Raw genomic sequence first — 12,761 nt, forward strand, 5'->3', positions numbered from 1 at the left:
GAAAGTATGGCCTTTTTCTTTTATCTCCTATTGTACTTAATTTTTTTCATTATCTTCTTATTCCTAGAAGACAAGTTAGAAAATAAGTATAACAAAAAATACTAGACTAACATGACATTCCACATCAAGCCCATGAAAATGGAATATATGACAAGGAATCCACTTCCTGGGGGCTGTGAATGATTTGACTCAACACCTAAGTGTAGAAAGCCCATAGCCTGTCCTGCAGTTAAGTGCTGCCCATTTCTCTCAGGCCTCATATTCTCTTTACTGCAATGGGTCCCATAAAATGAAACACTGAATTGGCTCTCACACATTAGGCATTCATTCTATAGTCCATATAAAATCAAAAGTGATATTTCAGGAGATATTTCCTGGTGTCTCTGTGATCATTCTGTTCTGAGAAAAGCCAGTGTCCCCAAATTAACTGGAAAAATTTGAGGCCCTTGGGACTGGGAATATGGCCTAGTGGTAGAGTGCTTGCCTCCCATACATGAAATCCTGGGTTTGACTCTTCAGCACTATATAGAAAACAGCCAGAAGTGGCGCTGTGGCTCAAGTGGCAAAGTGCTAGCCTTGAGCAAAAGGAAGCCAGGGACAGTGCTCAGTCCCGGAGTCCAAGCCCCAGGACTGGCAAGAAAAAAAAAAAAAAAAGAGAGAGAAAAATTGAAGCCCTTCCTGGTTCACTCCTCTCCTAGACTTCTTAGTCAATCGATATAAGCATCAAACATTGACTTTCTTCCAGTTTATAAGTATATCATTGGCTCTCACTTTCACATGTTCCTATTGGCTATTTCCAATCAACAAAGGAAACCTGAGTCATTTACCTTCTAACAAGTAAAGCTGTGGGCTACTGGCTCACATCTGTAATCCTAACTACAAGGAGACAGAGATCTGAAGATTGAGACTTGAAGCTAGACCAGGAAGAATAAGTAATCAGAGAGACTCTCATCTCCAATTAACCAGTAAAAAGCTGAAAAGTGGAGGTCTGACTCAGGTGGTAGAACTCTTGCTTTGGGCAAAAACACTCAGCAAGGGTGTGGTCCTGGATTCAAAGGGAAGGGGGGAATAACCCACAAAACTCCATCCCCAATAAACAAATTCCTCAGAAGGTCCCCTCAACTACTCTGCCATTGTTACTCCTACAACAGCCATTTCTTCTCATTTCTTTTTGTTCCCCTCTTTCCCTCAATTTTTATATATCTTTGAGAATATGACACATAAGGAGACTGCTAATATCTCCCCCCCTTTGGAACAGGTCTCTAAAAATTGAGGGCAAGACGTATTTAAATCTGCTAACCACAAGACAAATTTATCTGAGTTTGAGGTACTTTCCTCTCCTATTTTTGCCTGATCTATATACAGCAAATTAAGCAAACAGCATGTTCGCTCTCTGCCTGTTTAGAAACCCATCTAAATATCTCAGCTTTGGTCTTCCATGTTTACAAAGATATATAAGGGTTACCTTTTGACACATTCAGGGCATAACATATTATCTTCTAGTCCTGGGGTTGGGAATAAACAGGCTGGTAACAGGAAGAGAGAAATCATTGTCTTGCGACTGTTGGGGACCCAGGTCTGACCTGCACAAAACTGCAGGCGCACCCATCCCTTCCCATCTGCTGGGAGAAGTCTGCCATGGACTACACACCACCTGACACCTGGGCAAGAAGAGACACAGGTATGAACAGCAGAATCAAGATTACTCTCACTCAGCATGAACAGTGAACAGATCATTTGAATAAGATGTGTGAAAACAACAAGCCAAATCATTCTAACTTCATGTATTATGTAGTACAAGTTGACTAATAAGTTACCTGTAGGTTTTTGTTAGGTAATCTGCATTCATTACTACAGTTAGATAGATAGATTAGATTAAATATCTATATTTTTAAATTGCCTTTGTACAGTACTGGGGATTGAACCCAGACCATACACACAGACTGGCAAGTGTTCTTCCACTGAGCTATCTCTCCAGCCTCTATGCTTTTGAGATAGGTTCTGGCTATGTAGCCCTGGCTGGCCTAAACCTCTAGAACTTTGACCCTCTGCCTCCTGAATACTGAATCATACCATGTGCCAACCTAATCCAGCTTTTCCTAAAAGAAATCATTTTATTAGCATGTGTGTTAGATTAGGCAGGGGGTGGAGAATCATCCTAACATTTCCACCTATGAATAACTTGGCAATGTATTCCACTTAAGCTCACTGCACCTCTCTCTCTCTCTCTCTCTCTCTCTCTCTCTCTCTCTCTCTCTGCCAGTCCTGGGCCTTGAACTCAGGGCCTGAGCACTGTCCCTAGTCTCTTTTTGCTCAAGGCTAGTACTCTGCCTGCCACTCGAGCCACAGCGCCACTTCTGGCCTTTTCTACATATTTAGAACTAAGGAATTGAACCTAGGGCTTCATGTATATGAGGCAAGCACTCTTGCCACTAGGCCATATTCCTAGCCTGCTTCTCTTTTACAACACACCTTTTTGTGTGCTGGTTCACACTCACTTGGCTTTTCCACTCAAGATTGGCACCTTACAACTTGAGCCACAACTCTACTTCCAGTTTTGGGCTAGCTAATTGGAGTTAAGTGTCTCACAGACTTTTTTTCTGCCTGGGCTGGCAATCTTAGAATCTGGCTACAATTTTAGGATCTCAACATCCTAAGAAGCCTTCTTAAAACAATTTCAACAGCCTTTCGATTGTCATCGTACCTTGCAAACAACAAGCAACTGGACTACACTTATCCTTCCTCTTTATACTCTTCCTTAGCCAAACCCCACTGGTACACATTCAACAAAGTACATTAATTATTAACTGACATACAGAAAAAGATAGAAAGAAAAGGAAAGATTAAGAATCTACATGGGGCTGGGGATATAGCCTAGTGGCAAGAGAGCTTGCCTCGTATACATGAGGTCCTGGGTTTGATTCCCCAGCACCACATATACAGAAAATGGCCAGAAGTGGCACTGTGGCTCAAGTGGCAGAGTGCTAGCCTTGAGCAAAAGGAAGCCAGGGACAGTGCTCAGGCCCTGAGTCCAAGGCCCAGGACTGCCCCCCACCCCCCCCCAAAAAAAATCTACAGTAAGAATGACATTGACCAAAATGCATTGTATTATTCATAATCTGTCTTCAAGTGAAACTCCTGTGTACAACTACTTAAAGAATAAGGCTGGACACTGAAGGTTCATACTTGTCATCTGCGCTACTCCAGAAGGCTGACATCTGAGAATTGAAGTTTAAAGCTAGCCCCGGCAGGTAAGTCTGTGAGACTCTTATCTTTAATTAACCACCAGAAACCTGGAAGAGGAGCTGTGAGTCAAAGTGGTAGAGTGCTAGCCTTGAGAAAAGAGCTCAGAGACAGTACCCAGGCCCTGAATTCAAGTCCCAGGACCAGCACAGAAAAGACTAAAATAAAATAAGCTGGACACTGGTGGCTCATGTCTGTAATCCTAGCAACTCAGGAGGCTGAGACCAGAGGATCATGGTTCAAAGCCAGACTGGGCAAGAAAGTCTGAGACTCTCTTTTTATTATTATTATTATTTTGTCAGTCATGGGTCTTCAATTCACCCCTGAGTGCTATCCCTGAGCTTCTTTTGCTCAAAGCTAAGGGCTCTACAACTTTGAACCACAATGCCACTTCAGGTTTTCTGGTGATTAGTTGGAGATAAGAGTCTCATGGACTTTTCTGCCTGGCTGGCTTTGAACTGTGATCCTCAGACCTCAGCCTCCTGAGTAGCTAAGATTACAGGCGTGGACTATAGGCACATAGCTTCTGTGAGACTCTTAGCTGCAATTAACCACCGAAAACTAGAAGTGGCATTGTGACTCAAAGTGATAGAGTACTAGCCTTGAACAAAAAAAAAACTTAGGGACAGTACCCTGTCCCTGAGTTCAAGCCCACTGACCAAAAAAAAGTAAATAAAGTTTAAGGCACAGCTCTGCATCAATGCTTTCTGTTTGAGGTTCTAGGTTCAGTCCTCAGCAATTAGTAGGGAGGGTTTGTTTGAGGATTGTGGCCCAAGAACCAAACTGTTTAATATTCACTGTATTTGTATTTCCAATGTACCAAGGTATGTGCCTAAGTTTCATAATCACTCTAGCAAATAGGTAGTTATAATTTTTTATAAATAATGATTTCCCAGAATGAATCTGTTTCTAGAACATCTAAATAATAGCAAGAGAAGATAAGAAGGTAGGAAAGAGCCCGGTGCTGGTGGCTCATACCTATAATCCTAGCTATTCAAGAGACTGAGATCTGAGGATTGTGGTTCAAACCTAGCCCAGGCAGAAAAAGTCCCCATGAGACTCTTATCTCCAACTTACTGCTCAAAAACTAGAAGTTGTACTGTTGCTAAAAGTGGTAGAGTGCTAGCTTTGAGCAAAAGAACTCATAGACAGCACCCAGAATCTGAGTTCAAGCCCCATAACTGACAAAAAAAAAAAAGGTAGGTCAGGGGTAGGAAAAGGAGGAAAGGAGGAGGGAGAAAACAAACAAACAAAAGCCCATCCCATTCCCCACCATCATCTACTCCAAGCATTTGATCACCTTAAGAAAAGAATAAAGAAAAGACTGTACCCAACCACATCATTAGTTTTCTTCCTGCTTCCGAATTCCATTTACTGATGTGGGAGGGTTAACCAACTAATAACCTAGAGACCTATCCCAACCTAGAGACCTATCCCACCCAAACTCAACTACTGGGCAGGAGGAAGAGACAATTCTGTGTGAACCCAATGACCAATGTCCAACTACTTGAACTAACATTTTTGGTTTGTTTGGTTTACTTGTAAAGGTAGTCTTGTTTTTCTAGAATAGTTCTCGATCTGGAGGTTGATCTTACCAGAGGCTGGAAGCAAAAATGTCTCTATAGTTGAAGCAGTAGGACAAAACTTCACTGTCCTGGGTTTGGCAGCTTCTGCAGCAATCCGTGCCCAACATGCCAACATAGATGCTTGGGCAGAAGTTACTACTTCCACGATATTATTTCTCTCATGTCCAACAGTGGCCTTGTGTGAAGTGGCCTCACTTATTCTACTGTTTGTCTGTAGACTTCTTTCTTTCCTATGTTTCTTGGAATTTGAGGTCAATCTGGCCTCCTCTGGTGTTTTGGGAATATACTGAAAAAAAATAATCCACAATGAGTATTTAGTCAGAAGTACTCTTGCCAAGGATGAATGGAATGTTCCCATTTTATCATCCTTTACACTGACTGGAATGTGTATGTCAGTATGTGAGGGTTTAGAAATAATAGTTCCCCTTAGAGCACAAGAGGAGTACTTCTCAACTGGGAGAATTTTTTGTTGATAAAACTGGGGAATTGAGGCTGGGAAGGGGACTTAGCAGTAGAGTGCTTGCCTAGCATGCATATGAAGGCTTCGATTCCTCAGCACCACATAACCAGAAGTGATGCGGTGCCTCAAGAGGTAGTGTGCTAGCTTGAGCAAAAAGAAGCCAGAGACAGTGCTCAGGCCATGAATCCAAGCCCCAGGACTGGCAAAAAACAACAAAACACAAACAAAAATGGGGGAGGAAGAAGCTAAAAAATGTTTTGCTGGAAGAGTCAATGGGAAGGGGGAAGAAAAAGGGTGGACAAATGCAGTCTGGTTCAATGTACACATGTGAAAATAGAACAGAGGTAATTGATAAAGATGTGGCAGTGATGAAAGGGGTATCATTGATCAAGATGCATATACTTACTTTAAAAATTGTTTAAGGAGCTGTACTGTACAAAGGAGTTACAAGTCCTTAAGTCAAGTAGGTTATGATGCGTATAATGCTTCTTGGTCATTGTCTTCCCTTTCTTTCTTTTGTTTTAGTGGGGCTTGAACTCTGGGCCTGGGTGCTGTTCCTAAACTGTTCAGCTCAAGACTAGCTAGTACTCTCCCACTTTGAGCCACAGTGTCACTTCCAGGTTTCTGATGGTTAATTGGAGATAAGAGTCTCATGGACTTCCCTGCCCAGGCTGGCTTTGCACTGTCATCCTCAGATCCTTCTGAATAGCTAAGATTACAGGCGTGAGCCACCAACTCCCAGCATCTTCCCTTTTTTTCTCCTTTATTGTTCTCTTGTCCCTACCTTCAAGTTATGTAGTTCATTTTTTAATACATAACACACATTGAATATAGTGACTACATTTAATCTGATTTGAATTAAAACTCCTTTCTACAACTACTTAAGTAAAAAAAAAAGTAACTAAGATAATTTTTTTTAAGTCTGACTGAAGAGGGCCAGGGGCTGGTGGCTCCTACCTGTAACACAAACGGCTGCAATCTGAGAATTGTGGTTCAAAGCCAACTCAGGCAGAACAATGTCCATGAAACTCTTATATCCAATTAACCATCAAGATGCTGGAAGCATTGGAGCTGGGAATATAGCCTAATGGCAAGAGTGCTTGCCTTGTATACATGAAGCCCTGGGTTCGATTCCCCAGCACTATATATATAGAAAACTGCCAGAAGTGGTGCTGTGGCTCAAGTGGTAGAGTGCTAGCCTTGAGCAAAAAGAAGCCAGGGACAGTGCTCAGGCCCTGAGTTCAAGGCCCAGGACTAGCCAAAAAAAAAAAAAGAAGAAGCTGGAAGCATTGAGAGAGTGAGGGAAAGAGTGACATTAGGTAATTGTAACTACTCTGTATGTCAACTTTATAATAATGATTAAAAAAACAAACTGGAAGCAAAGGTATTGGCTCCAGTGACAGAAAGCCAGCCTTCACTGAAGTAAAAAAAGTAGGTCAATGGCTGCCATTACAACAACAGCATCCCAAATAATAAAACAATATTTGGCCCCCTAAATGTCAACTATCTTACAGTTAAGAAACCTTGCCTTAGAGGTAAAGAAGATAGTAATTAACAGTAGCAAAGTAGGACAACCCACCAAGACTCACAGGGCCACACTGTCACTTACATTTTGTTGTTCAGGATATCTGTGCCTCAGGAGTCTCAAATACACTTCTATTTTCTAAGGAAATTAAAAACGAACTCTGTAAGTGAAATATGACAAAGGTTCTTATACATCCATGCAGATTCATTCACATTAGTGCACTGACCTGGCCATCTGTACTCAGGTTAAATTGCTGGCACCAGCTACGTAAGTGATCCCGAGACACCTCGTTAATAGGAGGTAAGACAGCAGGCAACGGGCACACAGACTTTTTCCAATGAGTTTTCGAGAGGTTTTTAACATCATTTGTTTGTGGAATGAGATCTGGAGAAAGAATGGAACCAAAGTAGTAAAGACTTAGCCTGTGTATGACTGATTAAACATTTCCTCACATTTTCGAGAGTTAGATTGCAGATATATAGATATATTTTTTCTCATGTTTAAACATGCTTAAAGCAAGATATCAAGTTCAGGAATTAAGAAATATCAAAAATACTGAAACTATTAAAATAGCACATTGGGGACTACAAAGATAGCTTGGCTTTTTGTAGTCTTAGACAACCATCTGGTTGGAGTTTTACTCTAATATGGCTAGCTTTTGAATAGCAAAATATCATCTGCACACAGAGAAATCAAATAAACCACTCCTATATTCTACCTCAGACCAACCATATTAGCCTGCCTTGCTGTCTTCAAAAACATTCTTACAAATAGTTCTAGTTCTTCATTCTTACAAATAGTTCTAGTTACATATGGTCACTTCTTGAAGCCTATTCGGTGGGCCCAAGAATAAATCATTTTGTCTTCCTATGAAGCACAGAGGACAAGTTCAGAGGGTCATGATTTAAGAGCTGCTACATATTTACCACTGTAATTACTTCACTAAGTACTAGGTATTTGCTAGGTATTGTATTGCTAACTTTGTTTTTAAGTTAGAGGCTGAGCAAGCCTTCTACCATGGAGGTACATGACTCCCCCCCCCCCCTTTTTTTTTTCTTTAAACTAATGGCACTGGAACTTGAACTCACGGACAGATGCTCTCTGCCTTGACTTTTCTCAACAAGGCTAGAAGCACACCATATTTCCAGCCTTTTTAGTGGTTAACTAGAGATATAAAAAGGCTCAGACTTTCCTGCATAGGCTGGCTTTGCATGCAGTCCCCAGATTTCAGCTTCCTGAGTAGCTAGGATTATAGGCATGAGTCCCTAGTGCCCATTTGTTTTTTCTGGTGGTAGAACTGGGGTTTGAACTCAGGACTTTCCATCCACTTACTAGGCAGGTGTTCTACCTACTACCTAAACCATATCTCCAACCCTCTTCGCTTCATTTTTAAATAAGATATTGAACTTCATTCATGGTTTGGGAATTGAGAATTCATACCTGTGTTGTTATTCCCAGGTGTTTTTAGGTTGATATTGTCTGATGTTGAAACACTGGATTCTACAACTTCTTCAAAAGGCTCATCTGTAACTGGGACAAGTGTTAAAATCACACTTTCTTCATCTAATTCATCCGAAAACAAATTCTGGAAAAAAAAGAGTCACTGACTTTCATTTGATGCCACTTGGCTACACTTTTGTTTTTTGTTGCTGTTGTTGTTTGTTTTTAATGCTGACACTGGGGCTTGAACTCAGAGCCCTGTACATTTGCTTGGTTTTTTAGCTTAAGACTGATGCACTACACTTGAGCCACACACAGCAATTCTTACAGCTTGCAGGTTTATGGGAGAATAAAAGTCTCAGACTTTCAGCTGGGTGGTGGTGGCTAGTATTTGTAATCCTAGCTACTTAGGAGGCTGAGATCTGAGGATCATGGTTCAAAGCCAGCTCCAATTAACCACCCAAAGGCCAGAAGTAGAACTGTGGCTCACATGCCAGAATGCTAGCCTTGAACAAAAATGCTCAATGACAGCACCCACGACTGACACAAAAACAAAATCCTAAATGACAGCACCCAGAGCCTGAGTTTAATCTCCAGCAGGCACACACAGTTGCACACATGCACATACACACAAATTAAAAGAGAGAAAAAACTGTATTTTAATCTATCAATCCTCTTTGGTCACAGGAATTTGGATTCAAGCTCTTGTCAAGCCCATGTATACAAAAAACACCAAATTATCTAGAAGACTATTCAAACTGCAGGTTGTGCTGCTTCTGGAAGTCATCAATGTTTGTCATTGCTAAACAGCCTGAAATCTGTGTGGCCCATTCATTCTTGAATGGTCTGACCTTGATAAGGGGAGGACTCACTGTTTTCCCAAGTTACATCTGTAGTAGCCACTGGACGCTTAGCACCAAACAACCAGATTGTTATTATCTTTGCTCTACTTTCAGTGAACCAATGAAGGAAAAGTAATATGGAAAACTAGGCTACAATAGGAAGCAACTAACAGGTGTTTTCCGAATCTCCCCTACATAGCCCTGGTATACTTCTAATAATCCATCCTAGAAGTGACAAACCAAATCTCAGAAATTCACTAAACAATGCCATGGAGGAGGGCATCTTTGAGTGCCCACCTGGCTCCTGTTTTTCCTCTCAAACTCAGTGGAGAACAAATTCCAACCTGGCCTACAGTGACACCTTGAAAAGTCCCGGCGCCCGGTTCCGCCCCTTCCCGTTTCCCTCTCTTCAATGGCTGCCTCCAGCCCCAAGCTCTCAGCATGCAATTAGTGACTTCTTTGCATTTGTATATCACTTTCCCGAAGTCCCCGCCACATCAATTCGCTTGGGTTAGCTTAAAACAAATAAACAAACTAGATGCTGACCTTGTGAAATTGCACAAGGTAAGTGGAACTTAACAGCAGCCTTCTGAAAGTTGTATACCTAACGCTGGGCAATTTAGTCTCATTAAATTTGTGTCTGCTCGTGACCACCATAATTTAAGCCTGAGATTGAAAAGCCACATTGGATCGGCTTATTTCTTAATACTGGAGGGAGAAAAAAAATCCCATTGATATCGTAAATGCTTTCCGTTGAAGTAGGAATAACCAACTTACTTCTTTTCCCAATCACCCTAATATAGAATCGACCATGTGCAAGTTCATCATCCATTTGAGAAAAGAGAAGTCCCAGAAACTACTTGCAAGGAGAAATCAAGCAATGTGTAGGATGAGGAAAGACTTTAGAAAGCAGCTGGATGTGGGGGAAAAGTAATTTGATTAGTAGCAAAAACTTACCTTGTCCTGGATCGTACAGTGGTTTGAATTTGACATTTTCAGGGAAGTCTGGCCCGCCGAGCTCAGGTTACCCGCGCTTTACTTCCCTTAACCTGAGCCTTTCCTGCCCTCTCCTTTTATAGGCAAATGTCTCCTGCTTCCTGTTACCCAGAGAGGCTGTTCCCCTCCCCGGCGCACCTCTTGGCACCGCCCAATCTCTTCAGATCCTTTCATCCGTATCTTCACTCTGCAAGTCTATAGGGCGACAGTTCAATTCTTAAGTCACTCGTTTATGCCAAATCCCCTAAAACAATTGGAGCTTTATCTTTATCCTTTTTAAGGTGAGAGTGTGAAGAAAACTACTAGAAACAAACTGTGGCTAACAGGTTCCAATTGAATAAATGGAATGTTCTGGAATGACTCTCTGAGAGCTTTGGTGCTTAATAATGGATTTACCAGGACGCTTGTGGCTCAGGTCTGTAGCCCTTACCACTCAAGAGGCTGAGATCTGAGGATCTGAAGTCAAGGCAGAAAAGTGCGTGTGAGGGCTGGGAATATGGCCTAGTGGCAAGAGTGCTTGCCTCCTACACATGAAGCTCTCGGTTTGATTCCCCAGCACCACATATATGGAAAATGGCCAGAAGGGGTGCTGTGGCTCAAGTGGCAGAGTGCTAGCCTTGAGTGGGAAGAAGCCTGGGACAGTGCTCAGGCCCTGAGTCCAAGGCCCAGGACTGGCCAAAAAAAAAAGAAAAAAACAAAAGTCCGTGCGATTCGTACCTCCCATTAATCCCTCAAACAGACCGTGGAGCTGTGGTAGAACGTTAGCCTTAAGCTGAAAAGCTCAGAAACAGCACCCAGGCCAAGAGTTCAAGTCCCAGGACCCGCCCCCCCCCCAAAAAAAAACTGGATGGAGGTGTGTCTCAAGTGAGAGGAGAAGGGAAGGAGGGAAGCTAAGAGATTACACTCAAACTCTGAGTTCCGTCCCTTTTAGTGGCACCATAAATGAATGAATGAATAAATAAGTAAATAAGGCTTACATATAATTAGAAAATTTGTATCACTGATTTTAGGCAAGTATTTTAGAATTCCTTTGCACACTGTGGGTGTGGGACATCATAGGTTATAATAGAGAAGTACACTGGTTTTATCTGTTAGCTGCGGTTGTAACTCCAAGAATTTAGCCTTTAGCAGTATTGACAGGAGGGAGGAGCAGAAAGAAGCCAAGTTTAAGCTAGCAGGTGATGGAAGAACTGGCAGCTGGGACTGCAGCAGACCCTTGAGGGTTGCTGGAACTCCACACTGGAGACACCTTAACCCTGGTGATCAGTTTTCCTAGGTCATCCAAACAACCTGGAGCCCTTAGCTCCAGGAAAGGTCAGTTACCACATTAGAACAAGTCAATATAATTTAGGAATACACAATATATTCAAAGACATACAGATGGAAGGGGTGAATAACGAGATTAGTTGAGTTGAAACTCCCCACTACAAGTGCTTAAAGACAATAAATAAACCAGGTGCCTGAGGCTATAATCCTAGCTATGCTGGAGACTGAGATCTGAGGATCGCAGTGTGAAGCCAGCCTGGGCAGAAAATACACTGAGACTTTTTTTTTTTTTAATTTTACTGTCAAGGTGATGTACAGCAGGGTTACATTTACGTACATAAGGTGGTGAGTACATTTCTTGTCAAACTTATTACCGTCTCCCTCATTTTTCTCCCCCCAAAAGACTCATATCCAAGTAGCCACTGAAAAACCGAAAGTGGTGCTGTGACTCAAGTGTAGAGCTCTGGCCTTGTGCACAAAGAGGCTCTGGGACCAGTGTCCAGACCATGAGTTCAAGCCCCACAACTTACAAAAAAAGATAGTAAATAAATTAAGGGGCTGGGAATATGGCCTAGTGGTAAAGTGCTCGCCTCATATACATGAAGCCCTGGGTTCAATTCCTCAGTACCACATATATAAAAAAAAGCTGGAACTGGCGCTGTGGCTCAAGTGGCAGAGTGCTAGCCTTGAGCAAAAAGAAGCCAGGGACAGTGCTCAGGCGCTGAGTTCAAGCCCCAGGACTGGCAAAAAATAAAAATAAAAATTAATTAACTAATTAATGAAAATAATGATTATGCAAAGGCTCGCCCAGTTTGCCTAAAGTATGCAATCCCACCCTAACCTCTTGGGTCCAAGGGTAAGTATTACAACAAGCCTTCCAGGGAATTCTGGAACTCCAAAAGTATAGCTATCCCCAAGGGCTAAGTCTGAATTTGACCTTTTACTTTGTTGTTAGACAGATAATGATACTCACTGCAGGGTAGGAAACTGAGTGTAGACTGGAGTTTGTTCCTAGAAAAGACCCATCTTTCCTTGGGTGTGACCCTAGTTACTTTGTGAAGTTTAGAGAGAAATTCACCTGTTGCCCTGAGGTGACATTGGTCTGGGCTTGCAAAGACTTCTGGGAAGGGGACTTCATTAACATGCTTTGTTGTTGTTTTTTTTTACTTTGGGCCCTTTGTAACAAAGTTATCTCAGTTGTTTCCCATAATTCTATTTCCCCTGGCTTTGTAAGAAAGTTACCTTGCTCTAAAGCTCATCACTAGAAAGAAGTAAGCAACAGTATCAATATCACCATTTCCCATGTTTCAGTTTCAACCATTTATCCACACTCAGTTGGTCACAAGATCCTCTAGATCTTCTATCCATTCTCCTCACGCTCCAGGTAAATTTGAAAAAAAAAT

The 12,761-nt window shown here is 42.0% G+C and overlaps 1 protein-coding gene across 1 annotated transcript in view; it reads right to left on the reverse strand.

Moving 5' to 3' along the window:
• Positions 1-12,761, reverse strand: part of Dppa2 (developmental pluripotency associated 2) — a 17,289-nt gene continuing 4,528 nt past the window's right edge. The window contains exons 3-11 of the mRNA XM_048345813.1: positions 10,201-10,287; positions 9,268-9,321; positions 8,255-8,399; positions 7,625-7,681; positions 7,041-7,198; positions 6,899-6,952; positions 4,839-5,115; positions 1,466-1,661; positions 1-63 (exon numbers count right to left, since the gene is read on the reverse strand). Of these exons, the coding sequence (XP_048201770.1) occupies positions 21-63; positions 1,466-1,661; positions 4,839-5,115; positions 6,899-6,952; positions 7,041-7,198; positions 7,625-7,681; positions 8,255-8,399; positions 9,268-9,321; positions 10,201-10,287 (1,071 nt within the window). The 3' untranslated portion in view covers positions 1-20. The remainder of the gene's footprint in view (positions 64-1,465; positions 1,662-4,838; positions 5,116-6,898; positions 6,953-7,040; positions 7,199-7,624; positions 7,682-8,254; positions 8,400-9,267; positions 9,322-10,200; positions 10,288-12,761) is intronic.

This window comes from Perognathus longimembris, chromosome 5 (assembly GCF_023159225.1).
Source record: "Perognathus longimembris pacificus isolate PPM17 chromosome 5, ASM2315922v1, whole genome shotgun sequence".
Classification (NCBI taxonomy): Eukaryota; Metazoa; Chordata; class Mammalia; order Rodentia; family Heteromyidae; genus Perognathus; species Perognathus longimembris.